The sequence below is a fragment of the Oncorhynchus clarkii genome, chromosome 12, assembly GCF_045791955.1.
Source record: "Oncorhynchus clarkii lewisi isolate Uvic-CL-2024 chromosome 12, UVic_Ocla_1.0, whole genome shotgun sequence".
NCBI lineage: Eukaryota > Metazoa > Chordata > Actinopteri > Salmoniformes > Salmonidae > Oncorhynchus > Oncorhynchus clarkii.
In genome coordinates this window covers 26,949,918-26,973,638 of record NC_092158.1, presented here as the reverse complement: position 1 = coordinate 26,973,638, position 23,721 = coordinate 26,949,918, and the positions used below count along the sequence as shown (strand labels likewise).

At 40.9% G+C, this 23,721-nt stretch overlaps 1 protein-coding gene across 2 annotated transcripts; it reads right to left on the bottom strand.

Moving 5' to 3' along the window:
* Nucleotides 1-23,721, bottom strand: LOC139422938 (ring finger protein 128a). 2 transcript variants are annotated; one of them, XM_071174430.1, is made up of 7 exons: nt 23,165-23,721; nt 7,880-8,127; nt 4,376-4,447; nt 2,607-2,689; nt 2,378-2,474; nt 1,995-2,184; nt 1-1,467 (listed from the first exon to the last, which is right to left on the bottom strand). In XM_071174430.1, the coding sequence occupies exons 1-7, from the start codon at nt 23,589-23,591 to the stop codon at nt 1,358-1,360; spliced, it is 1,227 nt and encodes a 408-aa protein (XP_071030531.1). In that variant the 5' UTR covers nt 23,592-23,721; the 3' UTR covers nt 1-1,357. The 2 variants fall into 2 exon arrangements, with proteins under 2 accessions (XP_071030531.1, XP_071030532.1); XM_071174431.1 differs by lacking the exon at nt 23,165-23,721 and adding an exon at nt 13,378-13,972.

Here is a 23,721-nt window from a genome sequence, read left to right as displayed (position 1 = left end):
TTTACAATAAGTATTTTATTAATATATACCAGTTTAGTACATTTCCCACAAGAGTAAAATCAAATGAACCTTTGTCCCTTATTTAAGCAAAAATACTTAAGACATTTACTCTGGAAAGGCTGAACAAGGTTAAGACCAATTTTGTGTTTAAAACCTGAGACATGTATTGACATTAAATTAACTAATTAATGTGAAGTGTATGCACAATCTAGTTGAAAATACACAGTGAACTCATTGCATTTTTCTATTAAAGTAGGATGGCATGGAATATATCTTTCACTGGTGAATCATTTTAAGGTACACACCCAAAAAGCACAGGTAGTTACTGAAACATGTACAAATATTTGCATGAAGCCAGGGGGTTTAAATAGATGCTCTTACTCCCATACCAAGACTCCGTATTTCCAAGTTAAAAATAAAATACTACTCTTAACATGCATCAAACTCATAAGACAAAAAAAAAAGACATGTACAGATCAGGAAGTGCTGGGCAGGGGTGTGTGCCAGGGCACCTAAGTAATTGTAATGTCACAAGCATACAGAAGGAGGAAGCAGTCCCTCATTTTGGAATTTACCTCAAACAAGTGGCAAACCAAATTCACATGTACATTCAATTAGCAACAATGAGACAAATCTATATTTCGAAACTGGAATGTTCCTCACATAATCTTATGCGCTCCTCTGCTAGACAAGGCAAACCAAGGTATGTAGAGACACTAACATCCTATGCTTAGACACATACAATAGGTAAAACTGAGCTTTGTATAGCAGTGTGCTTGCTGTCAAAGTAATTTTCAAAGCTGTAAATCTTATCAGAAAATGCCTTACAATAATGCAGTAGTTAGTGTATGTTTCTAAATGTAAGGGTCTTTGAAACTGAATTTGCATATCACCTCAAACTTTCATTGTCATGAGAACTGTCATCTATAATACCCCATTAAAAACAGACACATGGAGAGTAGTCTAATCCCAGTAAAATGTGGGTGTGAAATTAGCTATATATTTTTTTTTTTTATATGTAACTAACTGATCCATTGACTGAAGGAATTAAACCTCAAACGTAATCAAATAAATCATTAAAACGTACAATTAAATTCAATCGGAATTAAACTGGACTTGAACAAGAGTGAACATTACAATTTCCTAACTTAGTGATAAGTGCATCGAAGAATTGCCTCATCAATTTAATGTTAAACTGATATGCATAGGTAGGTTGAGGCCTCTTTTCCTATGAATAATCTCAGGCCCACATTCCTGGTTTCACTTGCTTCATGACCACAGGAAACATCTTTGAATGTAATTGATTGTGGTGCAAGTCCCATTAGCCATGCTCCAGTGCTTGTAGTGAGCATGCTGTTCATGTCCGGGGTTCCAGTTGGTTTTGTGAGTCGCCCTCGAAGGCCAGGTTGTCATAATGGGGCTGGATGGCCACCTGGACTGACCCAGGGTCAGGATAGTGCCCCAACGCTGCAACACAAACATGATTACAGTCAGTCAAGCCTCATAAGTGCTGCTAGCAAACCGTACAAGAACCAACCTGCTGGTCAATATTTATTTTGGCACAATGGCTGATACAGAGGTCAATGGATAAGCAAGCTAAAGAGGAGGGAAACTGAGGCACTTCAGCACCAGACAGTAACAATAGTGGTTGTTTGATCAGGAATAGACTTTGTAGTGGACTCATTGATATCTACTTGCAGCAATCAAACGAACTAGACAAAAAAAGTATCTGAAATTCATTAACGGGAATATCTAACCACTAGCATTTAAAAACCATGGGAGCAAAATTCACACTGTCTTGAGCAGGGTTGCGGCTTTATCACAGTAATGTAAAAGCCTGCATCTTCTAAAGAACATGCACAAAGTAGTACCACTGCCAACTGAACTACAGTAGTCCCCCTTATGTCTATAGAAAAAGCTCTCAAAGCTATTTATGTGATGTTATAAGACTTCATCAAAATAATTTGCCTCCGTATGTGAATGCTGTGTCTTACTCTCAAATGTGTGGGTCTCGTCTGCTGGGCTGCTGTGCTTCTCTGTGCCCTGTACGGAGGCATAGCCTGAGGAGGCATAGCTTGAGGAGGCTGTCTCACTGCGGATGTCATCTGGGACGGGGATGCTAGGGTAGGACCTCATGGCTGGAGGCATGGTTACTTGATGACTGGGATGCTCCTCCTCCGGCTGCTACTCAGGGGGATACAGGTGGACTGACTAGCATCACTGACAAGTTTCATATTCTTAGACAATGGCACTAGCAGTGTAAATATTGTTTAATCTACAACAGTATTTAAATCAAGAACTTCAGTGAATGACAGGCAAAGGTTATTTCAAAGTACAGGGTAATCCAGAGGACATGATGCAAGATACAGTTGCCTACCTCTACTCCCAAGGCCTTGAGGATGTCACATTTACACATGGGGCATGTCCTGTGCTCCAATAGCCAGGGCTCAATGCAAGTCTTGTGGAAGAAATGACTGGAAACAAAAAACAAGAATCATGATGACATCACAAAATTAAGGGAATTGTAATAGCAGACAGGGGTAGGACTACTGTACTCCATGTGACAATATTAAACTAGCAACGAGCCACTGCAGTTAGGCACTTACTTGCAGGTGAGGATGGTCAGCACGTCGCCAGACTTGTAAGCATCAATACACACTGCACAGGTGTCAGCATCAGGCCCAGTCTCCTGAAAAACATGTTCAAAAATGTATTGTAGTGACTAGGGCTGTCATGACATTTTGTCAGCTGGTTGTCATGCAAAAGACTGCAGGTCTCACGGTAAATGACCATTAATTAAACATAAACAAGTTTTGCATCTCCAGGCCTTTCACACATACAAGCTGCATTCAAGCCACTGATGTGCGCCTTTGGAACATCTACATTTAAAACGTCTAATAAATCAATTTAATATACACCTTCACAATAAATCCATTATTTATTTTAGCCGGGTCTAAAGAAACATTAAGATATGAACATTTTAGAAGAACAGAATATAAGTTGATGCATGTTGCATGTTGGTATCTGTCTATGCTCCATGCCATAGGCTGTAGGCTTGTTCATTTAGCTGACAAGATATGCTTGTAAGTCCCTTGCCATTATTTTATAATTTTATAGTAAGAAGTATATAATTGAATTTAGCTGAATTAAATAAAGGATATTCCGGCACAAGTGCGCATATGAAGTGGCTATTGAGCATAAAAGTATTCATTTGAAACAGGTCCTATATACTATATTTAGAGTTACTTGGCAACTTTAGTTGTGAATCATACAAACCTTAAATCAAAACATTTGGGCTGAATGATGCGACTATAGGCTATTGATGATTTGAGAAAGTCAGAAAAAAAAGCTTTAGCTCCGTTCCTTACCTCAGGATGCACAGCTGTTCTCATCAAGTGATAATATTTTCAGCCATCAAACTATTCTTGGTTTTATAGCATAGATGTAATAGGCGCAGCAGAGAACTAAATACAAGAACACTTATTTCCCTCCACACGTTAAACACTATTCGAGGAGCTATTACTGGGCTATTCAAAATCATATACAAATTCACTATAATTGTAAGCCGCCTTGCACAATCAATGAACCAACAGCCTCGCCTAGGGCTTTACCTTCTCTCCCAGATTCATGGATAGAAAGTTTGGAGCCTAACATAAGGTAACCAGTCCATCCAGTATCGATAATAATACAGTCCACACTCATAGGCAATTACTAACATTTGGTCTAGCCTATACTCCCAAAATTAAACAATGTGCCAAAGACATCTTAAATCAGTTTTATTGTGTTTTTCCTGCCATTTGTAATGGGCTATGTATTGGATAACAGCACAACTTGGGCTCATAAGCCTATGCATAAGCTCCAATATGCATATGGGTGTTCTGAATGAATCACCACCTTTAGAAAGCGTTGTCCATTTTGTTGTGTTAGGCTTTAAAACATCCACAATGACCATGTTTTACACTCCGTTTCAAACTGATCATCGCAGTGAGGTGAGTTGATGATACTGTTTTGATAAGTGTTTGATGTGATTTTCGTTAAATGTTTTGCATTGATGTCAGAGTGGTTAGAGGGACAATAGAGCCCTGAGTACCAGGCCATTAGGACCTGATGGTCATTAGGGGAACAAACAGGCAGTCACTTTCCCATATGTAGACCAACAAAGTAAAATTGTTTAAAATGTGCAGTAGTCTGAGTAATGGGTTAAAACAGAAGCTTACAATACTCTGCATGTCCTCAGAACAAGAACCATACAACACACATCAGTAAGAATTGCGTATGCCATATGTTACCAGTTTGAAACAACCATATTTTTTAATTATCCTCAGTGATGCACAATAACCATCAACACATCTGTATTATACTTAAACATGTTAACCTCATCTCCCCGTTTCACAGTCCGGACTTGCAGCTGACCAATGGCTTTCTTGGCCTCTGCCTTGAGACGTTTCTGTTGGAGAGAAGAACGTGTTCAGTATTAGAACGCGAGCAGGCTACTGTTTAAATGACATTATTCATCTGCTTCCTCTGACAACTCATTTAAATCAAACACATTCAGCAACCCACTACGTGGGTGGACAACTGAAAAACATCACTATGTAATAACTAGAATGCAACAACAAAGCAAACAAATAAAAATATTTCCTATACTGTGACCAGAAACAACTGAAATAACAAGGAGCAGGAGAACTGTATGCGACGAGGTCGTGTTAGAGAACATGGGTGATCTGGGAGAAGCAGAGCGTTCATTAGAGGAGCCCCTGCCTGTGTCATTAAGCCGTTCCTCTGAGATCATGTATTGGAAACGTTACATCAGCTTGCATATAGGATGGCAAAACAGCAGATTTACGTAGATCCAGGACTTTTCGTATTAGGCATAAATAATCCTGGAGGGACAGTCTGACAGATTCAATTCTAAAACTATAAATTTAGGAAATACAATAAAATCATGCTTTGGACATATTGTACATACACAATTAAAGACTACTCTCTCTGTGCTCATGCAGCCTCCCCATGGCAACAAGACAAAATGTGCACAATTGTACACAGGAAGAATCAACGTTATGTAAGGGGATTTAGGAGACAGGATGAGTCAGGGTCAATATTGGCTTTGAGGATTCTCTGGAAAATGTCATTATGTAGATGTTTTCTGTGATATACACTGAACAAAAATATACTGAGTTACAGTTCATAAGTAAATCAGTCAATTCATTAGGCCCATAATCTATAGATATGCATCTGTTGGTTACAGATACAAAACAAACAAAAAATAGGGACATGGACCCGAAAATCAGTCAGTTTCTGGTGTGAGCAACATTTGCCTCATGCAGTACGACATCTCCTTCGCAGAGAGTTGATTAGGCTGTTTATTGTGGCCTGTGGAATGTTGTCCCACTCCTCTTCAATGGCTGTAATAAGTTGCTGGATATTTGCGGGAACTGGAACACGATGTAGTACATGTCGATCCAGAGCATCCCAAACCTGCTCAATGGGTGATACAGCTTATGCCTGCCCATACCATAACCCACCACCACAGGGCACTCTGTTTACAACGTTGACCTCAGCAAACCGCTCACCCACACAACACCATAAAACGCTGTCTGCCATCTGCCCCTGCCCAGTTAAAACCATCCATGAAGAGCACACTTCTTCAATGGCCACTGGCATGCTGGAGGTGAGCATTTGCACACTTAAGTTAGTTATGACGCCAAACTGCAGTCAGGTCAAGACCCTGGTGAGGATGACAAGCACGCAGATGAGCTTCCCTGAGACAGTTTCGGCAAAAATTCTTCAGTTGTGCAAACCCAGTTTTATCAGCTGTCCGGGTGGCTGGTCTCAGACTATCCCACAGGTGTAGAAGCCGGATGTGGAGGTCCTGGGCTGGTGTGGTTACACGTTGTCTGCAGTTGTGAGGCCAGTTGGACATACTGCTAAATTCTCTAAAACGATGTTGGTGGCAGTTTATGGTAGAGAAATTAACATTCAATTCTCTGGCAACAGCTCCGGTGAACATTCCTGCAGTCAGCATGCCAATTGCACACTCCCTCAAAACTTGAGACATCTTTGGCATTGTGTTGTGTGACAATACTTTTATTGTCCCTAGCACAAGGTGTACCTGTGTAATGATCATGCTGTTTAATCAGCTTATTGATATGCCACACCTGTCAGGTGGATGGATTATCTTGGCAAATAAGAAATGCTCACTAACAGGGATGTAAACAAATTAGTGCACAAAATGAGAGTAATACGCTTTTTGTGAGTATGGAACATTTCTGAGATCTTTTATTTCAGCTGATGAAACACTGGGCCAACATATTCACAACAGGAAGTGTTTTTGTTCAGCATAGAAAGAGTTTGGTTTTGGATATCAAAGACTAACATGGCACAGATGGTTTTGATGCTTGACAACATTCTTCATAATCCTTAAAGGGGCAGATATTAAAGTGAATACTGTTGCATGTTCACTTGACCGATATGTAGATTTGAGGGAGGCAAGTTGCGGTCATTCTAGTTCACAGGGCAAGCACGAAGCTGGAGTTTTGCATATGATTACGGCCTGAACAATGGTGCCCTGTGCCCTCTGAGCATAAGGTCCTAGCTCAGTGGGCGAAGTCAGCTCTGCTCTAACTGCTCAGCTACCCACTCAAAAATACACTTCTCTGTATCAGTCTGTCTACCCAGCCTCCCTGCAGAAAGCATTGGATAATCAGCCACGTGAACAGACACCCCTTAGACCACCGGGTGCTTCAGACAACACACAGCTTCACTGCTTCTGGGAGTGATCATGAAGCAAGGACAATACGTGGTACACTGCTAATAAGTAAACAGAGCCTGTCAGTCTTCAAAGTCAAGGTTACCCCCTATATGCAGGAGGAAACAGTGCTGAGAAAAGTACTGTAACTTTGAAAATCATGGGCCTGTTCACGTGAGTGGTTTTACCTTGCATAACAGCCCAGATCCAATCAGATGAAGTGGAAATACTTGTTGCGCAGCAGCAGGTTCAAAGGTTTTTTGGAAACGCTACCATTGAGTAGAACTGAGCATTCTTCCCATAGTAAACTTTTCTCCACCATATAAGCCTGACAGTTCAGTTACACTCAGTGAATACAATCTGACAAAACCTTTGGACAAAGAAACTTTTCCTTTTTCCTGCAGGGTTCTTGTGTTAAAAGAATATAAAGAGACAAATAAACAAGCTGCTTGGGACAGACACCTGCAGACAAAGAACGTGTGCAAAGCTGTAAGGGCAAAGAACTGTAAAAGACAAAACACAAGGTGGGATCTTGTCACCATGTGAAAGAAAACCAGTACAGGTCAGGACTCCTACCATGCCTTTTAGAAGGGAAACTCACTGCCGCTCTATCCCAACACAGATTTCAGAAAGAAGCTAAAGCACAAGATCCCAAAGGCAGAAAACAGGAAAACAACATAAAATATTATAATAAGATACATTGCTGTCCATATATATATATGAATCACCTCTACATACACTGACTCAACAGGAAATGTTCTCTTTATTTTAGTTTCGCCTGACTCCCTCTGTATTGCTGAGGAATGCTGACACACCCCAAACTGTGTAGCCCAACTAAGTGTTCCATAATGTTTCCAGTTCGTTGAAACACACACACAAGAGAAGGCATGTTTGACGCAGGAAAGGAAAACAACTGTTTCCAGTGGAATTTCCCCAGTCATATTGTTCTACAGATCAAAAGGTGATAGTGCTGTAGTATTCTGTTTCATCACAAACCACTGAATTGTTTGATTTGACCTTTATTTTAAAAAAAGAGAGTAACCATTGAGACCAGGGTCTCTTTCATAAGGGAGCCCTGCATATATAATTCAGGGTAAATAATTGTCATTGTTCGAGAGACTGGAGACTGACCTGTTTGCGGTTTTGTAGACGAACGCTGTTGAGGCGGCGAGCTGAGTAGAAGATGAAGTAGCCCACAGTGGCTGCTGTTACCACGAAGAAGGAGATGGAGACAAAGAAGACCGAGTAGTGGCTCATCCAGGGACCATGCTGCTTACCCACTTCAATAGTCATCGAGACCGGAATCCCTTGCCTGATTAGCTCAACAATCTCCATGCCCCGTCGGTGACCAATCATGATAGCAACCATACCTTCGGTTCCTGTAACCAGGGGGAAAACAAAGTATGAGGAAACATCACACTATCCTCACATATACAGGCTGGGCCTTAAATATGCCCCCAAGTGCCCTCAACTGAATTTCACTATAGGCCTAATGTGTCTATCAAAAATATTTAACGAGCAATGTATGAATATGGTGTAATTTAATGTCAAAACATATCTATTGCAAAGTATCCGTGTTTCCCATAGTATTTTTTTCCTCCAGCAGTGGTGGCAATGGTGGGGGGTGCATTGCTTCTAGCGCAATGACATGCTAGCTGTTCCCATTGACTTCCAGTCATTGAGCCAATGACAACATACACTAAGTATTTGGTAGCATTGCCTTTAAATTGTTTAACTTGGGTGAAACGTTTTGAGTAGCCTTCCACAAGCTTCCCACAATAAGTTGGGTGAATTTTGACCCATTCCTCCTGACAGAGCTGGTGTAACTGAGTCAGGTTTGTAGGCCTCCTTGCTCACACACGCTTTTTCAGTTCTGCCCACAAATGTTCTATAGGATTGAGGTCAGGGCTTTGTGATGGCCACTCCAATACCTTGATTTTGTTGTCCTTAAGCCATTTGGCCACAACTTTGGAAGTATGCTCATGATGCCATCTATTTTGTGAAGTACACCAGTCCCTCCTGCAGCAAAGTACCCCCACAACATGATGCTGCCACCCCTGTGCTTCACGGTTGGGATGGTGTTCTTCGACTTGAAAGCCTCTCCCTTTTTCCTCCAAACATAACAATGGTCATTATGGCCAAACAGTTCTATTTTTGAATTGTCAGACCAGAGGACAATTCTCCAAAAAAGTACAAGCTTTGTCCCCATGTGCAGTTGCAAACCGTAGTCTGGCTTTTTTAATGGTGGTTTTGGAGCCGTGGCTTCTACCTTGCTGAGTGGCCTTTCAGGTTATGTCGATATAGGACTAATTTTACTGTGGATATAGGTACTTTTGTACCCGTTTCCTCCAGCATCTTCACAGGGTCCTTTGCTGTTGTTCTGGGATTGATAACACAGTTTTCGCACCAAAGTACATTCATCTCTAGGAGACAGAACACGTCTCCTTCCTGAGCGATATGACGGCTGCGTGGTGCCATGGTGTTTATATTTGCGTACTATTGTTTGTATAGATGAACGTTGTACCTTCAGGCGTTTGGAAATTGCTCCCAAGGATGAACCAGACTTGTGGAGGTCTACAATTTATTTTCTGTGGTCTTGGCTGATTTCTTTTGATTTTCCCATGATTCAAGCAAAGAGGCACTGAAGGTGCTTTAGAAACTTCTAAAGCCCTGACATAATTTTCTGCTGTTTAAAGGCACAGTCAACTTAGTGTATGTAAACTTCTGACCCACTGGAATTGTGATAGTGAATTATAAGTGAAATAATCTGTCTGTAAACAATTGTTGGAAAAATTACTTGTCATGGACAAAGTAGATGTCCTAACAGACTTGCCAAACTATAGTTTAACAATAAGTTTGTGGAGTGGTTGAAAAACGAGTTAATGACTCCTACCTAAGTGTATATAAACTTCCGACTTCAACTGTGTGTGTGTGTGTGTGTGTATATACACTGCTCAAAAAAATAAAAGGGAACACTAAAATAACACATCCTAGATGTGAATGAAATATTCTTATTAAATACTTTTCTTTACATAGTTGAATGTGCTGACAACACAATCACACAAATTATCAATGGAAATCAAATTTATCAACCCATGGAGGTCTGGATTTGGAGTGACACTCAAAATTAAAGTGGAAAACTACACTACAGGCTGATCCAACTTTGATGTAATGTCCTTAAAACAAGTCAAAATTAGGCTCAGTAGTGTGTGGCCTCCACGTGCCTGTATGACCTCTCTACAACGCCTGGGCATGCTCATGATGAGGTGGCGGATGGTCTCCTGAGGGATCTCCTCCCAGACCTGGACTCCTGGACAGTCTGTGGTGAAACGTGGCGTTGGTGGATGGAGCGAGACATGATGTCCCAGATGTGCTCAATTGGATTCAGGTCTGGTGAATGGGCGGGCCAGTCCATAGCATCAATGCCTTCCTCTTGCAGGAACTGCTGACACACTCCAGCCACATGAGGTCTAGCATTGTCTTGTATTAGGAGGAACCCAGGGCCAACCGCACCAACAAATGGTCTCACAAGGGGTCTGAGGATCTCATCTCGGTACCTAATGGCAGTCAGGCTACCTCTGGCGAGCACATGGAGGGCTGTGCGGACCCCCAAAGAAATGCCACCCCACACCATGACTGACCCACCGCCAAACCGGTCATGCTGGAGGATGTTGCAGGCAGCAGAACGTTCTCCACAGCTCCAGACTCTGTCACGTGCTCAGTGTGAACCTGCTTTCATCTGTGAAGAGCACAGGGCGCCAGTGGCGAATTTGCCAATCTTGGTGTTCTCTGGCAAATGCCAAACGTCCTGCACGGTGTTGGGCTGTAAGCACAACCCCCACCTGTGGACGTCGGGCCCTCATACCACCCTCATGGAGTCTGTTTCTGACCGTTTGAGCAGACACATGCACATTTGTGGCCTGCTGGAGGTCATTTTGCAGGGCTCTGGCAGTGCTCCTCCTGCTCCTCCTTGCACAAAGGCGGAGGTAGCGGTCCTGCTGCTGGGTTGTTGCCCTCCTACGGCCTCCTCCACGTCTCCTGATGTACTGGCCTGTCTCCTGGTAGCGCCTCCATGCTCTGGACACTACGCTGACAGACACAGCAAACCTTCTTGCCACATCTCGCATTGATGTGCCATCCTGGATGAGCTGCACTACCTGAGCCATTTGTGTGGGTTGTAGACTCCGTCTCATGCTACCACTAGAGTGAAAGCACCGCCAGCATTCAAAAGTGACCAAAACATAAGCCAGGAAGCATAGGAACTGAGAAGTGAAGTGGTCTGTGGTTACCACCTGCAGAACCACTCCTTTATTGGGGGTGTCTTGCTAATTGCCTTTAATTTTCACCTGTTGTCTATTCCATTTGCACAACAGCATGTGAAATTTGTCAATCAGTGTTGCTTCCTAAGTGGACAGTTTGATTTCACAGAAGTGTGATTGACTTGGAGTTACATTGTGTTGTTTAAGTGTTCCCTTTATTTTTTTGAGCAGTGTATATAAAATGTATTCGATGAAACACTTCATTTTTTTTTAAATGAATCACAAGTTAAATAAAGGTTAAATAAAAAATATGTAAAATTAGGATAAGGTTTTGAAGTGTTTGTTCTATATCCATGAGATAAGAAAACTCAAGGGGAAGAAATACACATTTTAGAACCATGTTTGGTCGTGTAATTTGTGGCACATTTTACCCCATATGAACCTCCTGCAATTTTTACAGCCCAGTACTGGGTTACTTTCGTCTGCATCATAGAGCAGAACAGACACCTTCGTGTTTGTGAGTCTTCCCTTTTGATATTGGTGACATGAGTTTGTAGCTCCAACGGTTTGGTCTAGAGGGTCAGTTTTGTGAGAAATGAGGACATCCGTGACAGAGTTCAGACGACTTCCTAAAGCTTGCGGATGTCGTAGAGCAGTGTTCGTGAGTCTCCTATCTTTAGATGGTGGTACTTATGAGTTAGTAGGTCACACGGTTAGGGTTTTCCCAGACGATTGTGATGATTTTCTTGTCCGGATCCTCATGTGTAGACAAACTCCACTTGTTATGGAATATTAGTGTCAATGTGTATTGTTCTCTGTGAAAGCACACATCTTCAGAGTTTTAAACAATAGAATGATCCATTACACAGGTTGTCATCCAGTCCATCTCAGCAAGTGTTAGGACTTAATGTTAATTTTCATTGTGTTGAATCCAACTAGAAATTATCTAAATTGGAAATGACAACTGGTGCATAAAGCTTACACCAGTCAAGCACAGATGAGCGACGTTGAACAAGACTCAATTGTTTTAGCCAACAATGTCAACTTGGAATATTTCTTACTTTTTTTAGGTTAACAAGTACTTCACTAGAATTTAATTATAATTCTGAGTACAGTACTATTTAGATGTTTACACACAGTTGACTTCAAACCTTACTTATCACACTAGAACAGAGGCCCCTCGTTTCTGACAACCAACCATGTGACTCATCCAAACAGAAACATTTCATAAATGTTGTCCGTATTCCCTAAATCAGCAGAGTCACTGTACAGTTCATAGGGACTAAATATTACAAGGTTAATTGCGGTTTCAGTTCAAATCTAAAATCAACCAACTTGTCTTGACCATTAGGCTATGAGATCGTTTCATAAAAAATAAAAAAAAAAGTATTGAGTGAATGAAGTGGAACACATGTAGAGTTGTTCTCCAGAACCCAAGGCATTAACAAAGCATTCTGCAATATTTAACTTTTTGGGTGACTGGATCACATTCACATAGAAGAGTGAGTTATATAACGTTTCATTCTAATTGCAAGCAAGTTAAAAGAAGCTGTAGATATGTTCTATATGCGATATTTATATGCTTCCCGTTCTTAAGTTTCGTTTTTTCGTCTTGTACTTTCGGTTTTGTACACCAGCTTTAAACAGCTGAAATTACAATATTTTTGTCTATAAAAAAATATTTCACAGCGGTTTAGATGGTACAATGATTCTCTACACTACACTTGCATTTTTTGTAAATCCGTTTGTGACAATTATAATTTTAGCAACCAGGATAATGCGGAGCGATTTTTGCATAGTGCATATTTAAGAGTTGTCAGTTAAACACCGATTCAGTGGGACCATGCTAACTACAATTCCGACGCTCTGTCGTTTAGAAACGTTAATAACAATCGCTTGTGATGTCACAAGATATCAGCGAGAAATAACAAGTTAAAAAAGGTACACTAACATGTTTGCACAGATCCATACACAAAGCTGACGAACTACACTTCCTCCCCAGTTACCCTTACACACAGGTGTTAGATCATGCTAGGTAATTAGCACAGGTGAGCTCTGTTTTCCGCCTGTTTTACGTAAACAGGCGCTGTAAACTGAGATATGACAGGGTGGAACATTAACCCATTAAAAATGTGATTAGTCATTTAACCTTTTGTTTGTATTATTATGTATCGCTTATATGAAAGATAGTCCATATGTTTCCAAAACCGTACCGCAAGCGATGCATTTTAACTTCCAGAACGAGTGTCGGGGCTCTTAATAACAAAACTCCACCGGATAAAGGAACCTTCGTGAAGACGTTCAAGGTAGTTAATAACGTCTATGGGCTAATATATAGCCGAGTTGCCAATGTTGATGTAGGCTACATACCTGGGTGCGACATTTGGATGACTCGATTGTCTGTACCAAGATCATTAAAAATTACAGCAGCAATAGCTCCTTTACTGGCCGCAACATTGATCTTCTCTGAAAAAGAACATAGTTGGCCGCGTTGAATTAAGGCGATCCAGCCCTTTGACCCACTGGGTACATCATAAAAAGTATTACTTTCGCAACTGTAAATCGGATCAGGTAAATACACGTCGCCCATCACTGTGACTTTAGGAGATTGTTGTCCATATAGTCCGCTTTCCTCTTGTCGCCATACGGTTTCGTTGTTTACAGAATCAATAAACGACACATTCAGGTAGGCTGTACATATGTAAGTCGCATCCGCAAAATGCAAACTCGTCACCTGAAGACTTGAAGCCACAAACAGCCATGACAATAGATATCGTTTCGCTAAAGGTTCCATAATCCTGTTTACGACGTGGGTTTCTATAGTGCCTTTCCGCGTTCAACAGTCGATAAAAGGTATGAAATGTTAAAAAAATTAAAAAGTTGCAGTGTAACTAGGAATATAATGTCAGACGCCGCTGACAGGTGAACTAGTTTGAAGTCGAGTCCTCTTCGTCGAGGTCAAATTGAGTAGTACACTCCCATCTTCACGCTTAAAGGAGAAGCACACATTTAAACCAAACCTCGGTGGTTATTTACGGCGAAATAACAATGTTAACGATAAAATGCTTGCAAATTTGCTGATGTTAGGCTAGGCCGTAGCCTATGTTGCTGAAAGGACAGTAATTGATTGAACAGTGCAATAATAGGCAGGTTTCCATTGACCCACGTTTATTCGACAAAAAATAAAAAATAAACATTGTGAGATGTGTAATGAAACGACAGAAAGGAGATATGTTCTTAAGATCGACAACATTTTTATTCGTTCGACAGGAGTGCATGTTTATTTGGTCGAACTTTCTTAATTGCGACAAATTATGATGGAAACTGTGTTTTCGAATAAATGATGATTGCCAAATAATTGATGTCATCACATAACTATAAGGCTTCACTCAACATTTAATTATAAATACCTACTGCTTGAAAAATACATGTTTGTGCCTGAATTGCTTTGTCTTGCTTTTGTGGTTGGCTGGCAAGTTTAACTATCCAACTCTTTCAGATCTACAGGAGTACAAGATTCAACATGGCACTGGCCGTTGGCACATGATAATTATTAGAATATGGCAAATATTAGTCCATTATTGTATTCTGTCCAAGCTGACTTTCGCGGGTTAGGCCTACCTGAGACGTGAAACAGATAGGTGGGAGGGGCAAACATGTTATGTTTTATTTTTTATTATTTTTATTAACAAATATCAACAAACAAGAGGAATAGTCACATGCAAACAAGCATACATACAAAAATGTACATTGCCAGGAATCCTAAACAAACAAATCATATTCATTAATTATACAACAAGTTTTAATTGCCTTTTTGTTTTTTGTTTTATTTAAAGTAGTGCCATATTAGGGATGTTATGTTTGACACCAGAGGCGCTCCGAGGCATGGGTCTAACGCTATAGTGCAGAGGGTGTCATACGCTGAGGCAGTGAAGAAAGTAGAAGATGGCTCAAGGGGGAGGGATCCTAAGAGGATTCGTGTGAGTAGTCGATCCAGTATCAATTTTAGCATGTACATCTTGGTTGGGTAAACTCCCGAAAAAGGTTTTTTAATGCATACCAGCAAAGCCAGTATACAAAACTAAACAATACATTAATTGCACTACAACGGGGACCACAAACTGTTAGGAACTGCATAAAGCTGTCCCAACAGCAGAGATTTATTTTCAGCACCATGGGATGAATCCTTATCACTGCTACACCTGGTTATCAGCAGAGCCTTGTTTGGCAGCAAAACAGTTCATTCAGACTCATTTACTGCCTTTAAAAAAAACATTGCTGATATGGATGACTTGTTTAAACAAATTTGGTTTCTATTGACAATTGAGATGTACAAACTATGGCATAAGGGGACGAAGAGCGCATAAGAGGCAATCCATAATTTTGATTAAGACAGCGAGCTAGGACCGACATAGTCATAGTATTTGTTCAGCACTTTTGAAATGTACAGCGACAGAATTCAGAACATGGGCTGTTCTTACAGTATTCTCCCTGTACACCAAGTCAGAAACCTAGGATAAATAAAGGGGGCATATAAGCAGACAATGAAAGCTCTTACAATATTCAATGATGACATTTCTCTAAAACAGGCTATAGGCTACATGTGCACCACCAAGTCAGAGCAGTAAGCAAAATTAAGATGGGAAAATAGACCAAATTATTAGGGTGAGCTACTAACAGCTTACTACACAACATACACTTAATATTACTTTATTAGCTACAGTATACATATCTCCCTGGCATATTACATAATTTATGCAGCAGCATACAAGACATTTTTGGACTCACCTTGTGCTGTGCTCACTTGAACAGGAAGGTGGTGCGGCGAGCTTTCTTGAGGGCAAATTCTGTCATCAAAGTCTGGCATTCTCTGGATTTATGGTGCTTTCAAGACAACAGGAAACTCGGAAAAAAATAAGGTTGAATCATGACGTCAGTGATCTTCCGGTCGGAGCTCTAGAAAGAGGCCCGAGTTTCCGAGTTGGATGACCGTTCAAAATTATTTTCCCAGTCAGCCTCGTTTTTTTTCAGAGTTTTTCTGAACTCACTGAATTCTGAGTTTTTAGTTTCCAGTTGTTTTGAAAGCGGCAGAAGTCATGCTGGATTGAGAGCATGGCCAATGTATTCAACCTTTACTGTCCCATGTCCCACTGCCCCGTGTGAATGTTTATCCTTTTAAGCTTGGAAAAGAGACCCTTTCAGACAAATGTTTTAAATCCTTAAACCCAGACTTGGACCACACACCCTATCCACTGAATAGCAGGCAGGGGAAGCAAAATAGTGATTGCTTTGCGACGTTTGCCGTTAGCCACTGATTCCTACCAAACCATTAGTTGGGCTCCCGAGTGGCGCAGTGGTCTAACATACTGCATCTCTGTACAAGAGGCATCACTGCAGTACCTAGTTCGATCCAGGTTGTATCACATCCGGCCGTGATTGGGAGTCCCATGTGGCGGCGCACAATTGGCCCAGCGTCGTCTGGGTTTGGACCGGGGTAGGCCGTCATTGTAAATAAGAATTTGTTATTAACTGACTCGCCTAGTTAAATAAAGGTTAAATAAAAAAGTGCTGCTTTGAAAGGCTGGTCATGGCTCACATCAACACCATTATCCCAGAAACCCTAGACCCACTCCAATTTGCATATCGCCCCAAAAAATCCACAGAAGATGCAATATCTATTGCACTCCACACTGCCCTTTCCCACCTGGACAGAAAGAATACCTTCGTGAGAATGCTATTAATTGACTACAGCTCAGCATTCAACTCCATAGTGCCCTCAAAGCTCATCCCTAAGCTAACGACCCTGGGACTAAACACCTCCCTCTGCAACTGGATCCTGGACTTCCTGACGGGCTGCCCCCAGGTGGTAAAGGTGGGTAACAACTAGGGTTGCAAAGGGGATTGACATTTTCCATGGGAAGTTAAGCTTGGAATTTTGGGAATTTTGCTTAAATTCATCAAAAAAGTTAGCTTATAACAGTTAACTTTTTTTGTGGGATACACATAAGGCAATTCTAGGTCTTGTGGCATATTTTGGTGAAACTATTCCCAATTCATTGGAATTGCAACCCTCTGCATACACAATGCATTCTTCCATCACATGTAGAGCTGATTCTCAAGATCTTGCACACTAATGAGATGCTATTGAGCCCAAACTACTACACTGTCTGAGACAAGGACTACATGCTTTCTGGTAAGTTTTGATTACAATACTGGGTGGGGTGAATATATTTTATGACATGTTAACTAATACATAGTAGCCTACAGCAAAGTGTGTTTAAATAATTTCTAACTTGTTAACAATTTCTGCTAGTTAGTTTTGCTACCATGTGGGTTTTAGCTTGCTTGATCCTGCTAACTGAGGAGTGTTAATTTATCTGTTTCCATACATGTTTCATTTTAAAACATGTATCTTACAAGGGAGTTGTTTAATCTAACTACTTAACTATTTATCTGTACATGGAATTGTATTTAGGTTTTTTTTGACAATTGTTTTCTAATCTTTAGAGGAAAATGCCACGGCACTATCTGATGTGTGGAGACATTTCACTGCAGCTAATGTAAAAGGAAATGCTGTGTACATTTGCAAATACTGTGCCAAAACATATTTGAAGAATGCAACAACGATGCAGAATCATCTGGCCAAGTGCATAAAGTTGCCTCAGTGCTCAAGCACAAGCAACCTCTGACAAAAGTCCCTCTACTTCTATTCGAGGTGAAAATGTTGAATCAGACACCTTATCAATAGCAACAGCTCATGGTTCTCCTTGACTCAATTGAGGAACGTAGTCAGAGAAATGCTGATGAATGTCTTGCACAAGCTCTGTATGCAACTGGTTCACCTCTGATGCTCACAGGCAATATGTATTGGAAGAGATTTCTGAATGTTCTTAGCCCAGCATACATCCCTCCAGCCAGACATGCTTTATCTACTCATTTGCTGGATGCAGAGTTCAACAGAATTCAAGTGAAGGATAAGCAAATCCTAGAGAAAGCAGACTGTAATTGCAATCATCTCTGATGGGTGGTCAAATGTTCATGGGCAAGGAATAATTAACTACATCATCTCCGCCCCTCAACCAGTATTCTACAAGAGCACAGACACAAGAGACAACAGACACACCGGTCTCTACATTGCAGATGAGCTGAAGGCCGTCATCAATGACCGTGGACCACAGAAGGTATTTGCACTGGTGACAGACAATGCTGCGAACATGAAGGCTGCTTGGTCTAAAGTGGAGGAGTCCTACCCTCACATCACACCCACTGGCTGTGCTGCTCATGCATTGACTCTGCTCCTCAAGGACATCATGGCACTGAAAACCATGGATACACTCTACAAGAGAGCTAAGGAAATGGTTAGGTATGTGAAGGGTCATCAAGTTATAGCAGCAATCTACCTCACCAAGCAAAGTGAGAAGAATAAGAGCACCACATTGAAGCACATTTTACTTATGTTTATTTGAGTAAATACTTGAACACTTATTTTTATTAACTGCATTGTTGGTTAAGGGCTTGTAAGTAAGCATTTCACTGTAAGGTCTACCTACACCTGTTGTATTCGGCGCATGTGACAAATAAAATATGATTTTATTGTTTTATTTTATTTGATCTCATTTTAGTTGTGGCCTTCTTGGATGGGCACTTCTCATGTAAATTTATGACAGCACCCAATGGGGCTTGAATTGCCTAGCTCTCCCTGTAGATTCTGAGGTGACGTAGTGTCCCCAATCAGTTACAGAACACCAGAGCCAATCACTGCACAACTAGAGAAGATTACCAACGCCTACACTCTGTATTTTCCACTGGCTGCCCCTTCACCACAGAAAGCACTGAGCTAGGCTGAAACACCTGCATTTTGAAGCTGCCTTACTCAAGAAAGCAAGAAAGAGACCATGTTTGTATGTGTCTTTATTCATTCAATACATTCATCTTTACATTGTTTGCAAACTGATATGTGACATGAATTAATGGCAAAATAACATACAATAACATTTTTAGCTAAACAGGTGGGGCTCAAAACGGGTTGCCACTGGTCAGTAGTGGAAAGACATAGGAAGAAGACAGACCATGATACAGAAAGCAGTGGACCAACTAATAAAGTAAGCATAAAAAGGGCCAAGGTAGGAAGCAAGAGTAATGATGTGTCGGAGTGAAAAGTTGTGATAGTGTTTGATGAAACCACAGGGGCTCATTTACACCCTATCCGACTATCTAATGCCGTAGCGTAGAGAAAGAGTTAGGTACACCACCGGTCAAAAGTTTTAGAACACCTACTCATTCAAGAGTTTGTCTTTATTTTTACTATTTTTCTATTTCAGTGCACTACTTTTGTTTAAAAAAATGTATTTAAAAAACAAATATATATATATATATATATATATATACATACATACAGTACCAGTCAAAAGTTTGCACACATTTACTCATTCAAGAGTTTTTCTTTATTTTTAATATTTTCTCCATTGTACAATAATAGTGAAGACATCAAAACTATGAAATAACACATTTGGAATCATGTAGTTACCAAAAGTGTTTAAAAAAAAATCTAAATATCTTTTATATTTGAGATTCTTCAAATAGCCACCCGTTGCCTTGATAACACCTTGGCATTCTCTCAACCAGTTTCACCTGGAATGCTTTTCCAACAGTTTTGAAGGAGTTCCCACATATGTTGAGCACTTGTTGGCTGCTTTTCCTTCACTCTGCGGTCCGACTCATCCCAAACCATCTCAATTTGGTTGAGGTCGGGGATTGTGAAGGCCAGGTCATCTGATGCAGCACTCCATCACTCTCCTTGGTAAAATAGCCCGTACGCAGCCTGGAGGTGTGTTGGGTCATTGTCCTGTTGAAAAACAAACGATAGTCCCACTAAACCCAAACCTGATGGGATGGAGTATCGCTGCAGAATGCTGTGGTAGCCATGCTGGTTAAGTGTGCATTGAATTCTAAATAAATCACAGACCGTATCACGAGCAAAGCACCTCCACACCATAACACCTTCTCCTCCATGCTTTACGGTTCGGAATACAAATGCTGAGATCATCCGTTCAACCACACCACATCTCACAAAGACACTGATCTAATGTCCATGTCTAATGTCCATTGCTTGTGTATCTTGGCGCAAGCAAGTCTCTTCTTCTTATTGGTATCCTTTAGTGGTTTCTTTGCAGAAATGTGACTATTTGGCCTGATTCACAATGTCTCCTCTGAACAGTTGATGTTGAGGTGAGTCTGTTACTTGAACTCTGAAGCATTTATTTGGGCTGCAATTTCTGAGGCTGGTAAATCTAATGACCTTATCCTCTGCAGTAGAGGTAACTCTGGGACTTCTTTTCCTGTGGCGGTCCTCATGAAAGCCGGTTTCATCATAGAGCTTGATAGTTTTTGCGACTGCACTTGAAGAAACTTTAGTTTATTGAAAAAGTTATTGAAATTTCCCGTATTGACTGACCTTCATGTCTTAAAGTAATGATGGCCTGTCATTTCTTTTTGCCTATTTGAGCTGTGGTCTTTTACCAAATAGGGCTATCTTCTGTATACCACCCATACCTTGTGACAACACAACTGATTGGCTCAAACGCTTTAAGAAGGAAAGAAATTCCACAAATTAACTTTTAACAAGGCACACCTGTTAATTGAAATGCATTCATGGTGGCTATTTGAAGAATCTCAAATATAAAATATAATTTGATTTGTTTAACACTTTTTTGGGGGTTACTATGTGATTTCATGTGTGCTATTTCATAATTATGTCTTCACTATTATTCTACAATGTAGAAAATAATAAAAAATAAAGAAAACCCCCTGAATAGGTGTGTCCAAACCTTTGACTGGTACTGTACCTCTACTGGTATGCAATCAAACCCTCTACTGGTATGCAATCAAACCCTCTACTGGTATGCAATCAAACCCTCTACTGGTATGCAATCAAACCCTCTACTGGTATGCAATCAAGCCCTTTTCCAGACTGAAAGGATTTAATTGCCTTGAAGTTCCTACTCTGTAAGTTGGCCTTCACACAGGTATTTCTGTACAATTTGTTAATTTTACATTATTACTAGGGAAAAAATCCTTACTGTTATCATTCAGTGGAAATGGAGGAGACATTTGCTTAAAATATTTAGCTTCCTCATTCATACTATAATTTGGTGAATCAATTACTCCATAATTTGCAATGAGTATCTGTAAATTATTTTTCATAGCATTTCTATGTTGAAGATTTAAGACATTTTCCATCCAGTTCGCTTTATTTTTGTATTAAATTAAACTTCACAATGCACTCATGAAAAGCAAAGCACAACCTAAATGTTTTTTTTCTTCATATTTTATTATTATTGGCTGCCACCTGTAGCGCCAAAACCGTATAAGCTACCAACACCCAAACTACTTTTAAACGTCCAGACCGCCACTGGTCAGCGTGCTTGAATTTTTTTTTTTATACTACTAATACTTTTTACACTACAACCATATTTGGGACTCGTTTCAGTGGTTTGCAGAAGAGGATGTCTTCCTTAATTGACCCCCCATAAATGTAACAGTCATATACCAGGAGCTGTGCCAGGCCCACCACATCTGTTGACTCATCCTGCTGTAACGCATATAATTCATTGGCTTGTATGCAAAGAAGTAATTGTTTCAAAACATCTCCTGCCATGTCCCTGATGCGTCATGAAACAGTGTTGTTTGATGAAGGCATTGTCTGTATAGTTTTTTTGTGCCTTTCATTTCATTATTTGACTAGACTACCTGTATTTGACATTGTGTTGTTATTTCGCTGAACACTAAATGGTTTCATTTTATTTTTGGCAGTGAAACGAGGCTACTCAGGCGAGAAAAAAAACTCACCTGAATGTATACCCCCGTTGGAAAATATAAATGTACTGTTTGAAAATGTGAATCCCATTTTTATCTGGCGTACCCCCGACGGCATTGCACATACCCCAGGGGGTACACGTACCCCAGTTTGGGAATACCTGGTGTTGACAAAAAAGAGCTCTCCAGTAGGTGTGCTGTACCAACATATTCAAGGGACATTTTCTCAAAAGTGGGGTAACAAGTTTATCAACTATCAAAGCAGAATTACCTTACCATTGTTCCTCAACTGTAATGTATTATATACCATTTTCTATCTCTGAGTCTCTACTTTTATCCAATGTAAAAAACACAATTCCAAATTTTGCTACATAAGACCGAATCGAGCAGGTTGGTAACATTTGCATAAATACCAATCCCAATGTGTTTACGGACATATTCAATCTCTCCCTATCCCAGTCTGCTCTCCCCACATACTTCAAGATGGCCACCATTGTTCCTGTACCCAAGAAGGCAAAGGTAACTGAACAAAATGATTATCACCACGTAGCACTCACTTCTGTCATTATGAAGTGCTTTGAGAGACTAGTCAAGGATCATTTCACCTCCACCTTACCTGTCACTCTAGACCCACTTCAATTTGCTTACCGCCCCCAATAGGTCCACCTACGATGTAATCGCCATCACACTGCACACTGCCCTATACCATCTGGACAAGAGGAATACCTATGTAAGAATAATGTTCATTGACTATAGCTCAGCATTCAACACCATTGTACCCTCCAAGCTCATCATTAAGCTTGGGGCCCTGGGTCTCAACCCCGCCCTGTGCAATTGGGTTCTGGACTTCCTGACAGGCCGTCCCCAGGTGGTGAAGGTAGGAAACAACACCTCCATTTCGCTGATCCTCAACATAGGGGCCCCACAAGGTTGCGTGCTCAGCTCCCTCCTGTATTCCTTGTTCAACCATGACTGTGTGGCCATGCACACCTCCAACTCAATAATCAAGTTTGCAGACGACACAACAATAGTGGGCTTCATTTATGGTGTGCTTGAAAGGATGCACATAACTCTGCCATGTTGGGTTGTATTGGAGAGTCTCAGTCTTAAATCATTTTTCCACACAGTCTGTGCCTGCATTTAGTTTTCATGCTAGTGAGGGCCGAGAATCCACTCTCACATATGTACATTGTTGCAAATGTGCATCAGTGTCACCACATTTAATTCCGTTTACTTAAGTAAATGGCATTTTCTAGTTAGTTATTAAGCTTGCAATTCTGTAAGGAATAGAAAAACAAAAAGGCTGAAGCACTACCAATTGGAAGGTAACCGAATCACTCACCATGGTGCACCATGGGGGTTACCTCGTCGCCTGTACCAGGAAGGTTGTAAATAACCACACCAGTGGCTCCACTTTCAGCAGCAGTCTTGATCTTCTCAGCGAAGGTGCAGTTCCCCCTCTGAATAAGGGCGATCCACAGCTCTGAGCTGTTAAAGCCTATCTGGAGACCACAGGCTAAGGGATTTGAATTAGGAAGAATCACCTCTCCGGAAACCGAGGTGACAGAAGAGTGGAGCCCATATAATCCACACTCACAGCTCTGTAACACCGTTTGGTTGTCACTTGTGTTAAAGTAACGCGTTTGAACGATCGCTTTCGTAAATATCATGTCCGCCCCAGCATGTTGAGCAGTTATCAGGCAGAGCAATGTGAGAAATCTCAAGCCAAATCTATGTGTGCCTTTCTTCTCCATTTTCCTCTCAAACATACTCGCAACTCCTGTAGTTCAGTCGAGCCCCGTCTTCCTGGTCAACGGCTGCCTGGAGCGCTGTACTATAGTGCAGTAAACTGATACCTCCCTTCTCTGTAACATAAACCAAGTCTACGTCAGTTGTGGT

Bases quoted from the DNA above. Each gene is read 5' to 3' on its own strand.
- LOC139422938 (XM_071174430.1), bottom strand. From the start codon at position 23,591: ATGTTTGAGAGGAAAATGGAGAAGAAAGGCACACATAGATTTGGCTTG. The intron at 4,448-7,879 runs GTCAGTCTCCAG...TCTCTCCAACAG, and splicing joins GTCTACAAAACCGCAAACAG to AAACGTCTCAAGGCAGAGGC. The intron at 2,690-4,375 runs GTTAACATGTTT...CATGTTTTTCAG, and splicing joins CTGTGAAACGGGGAGATGAG to GAGACTGGGCCTGATGCTGA.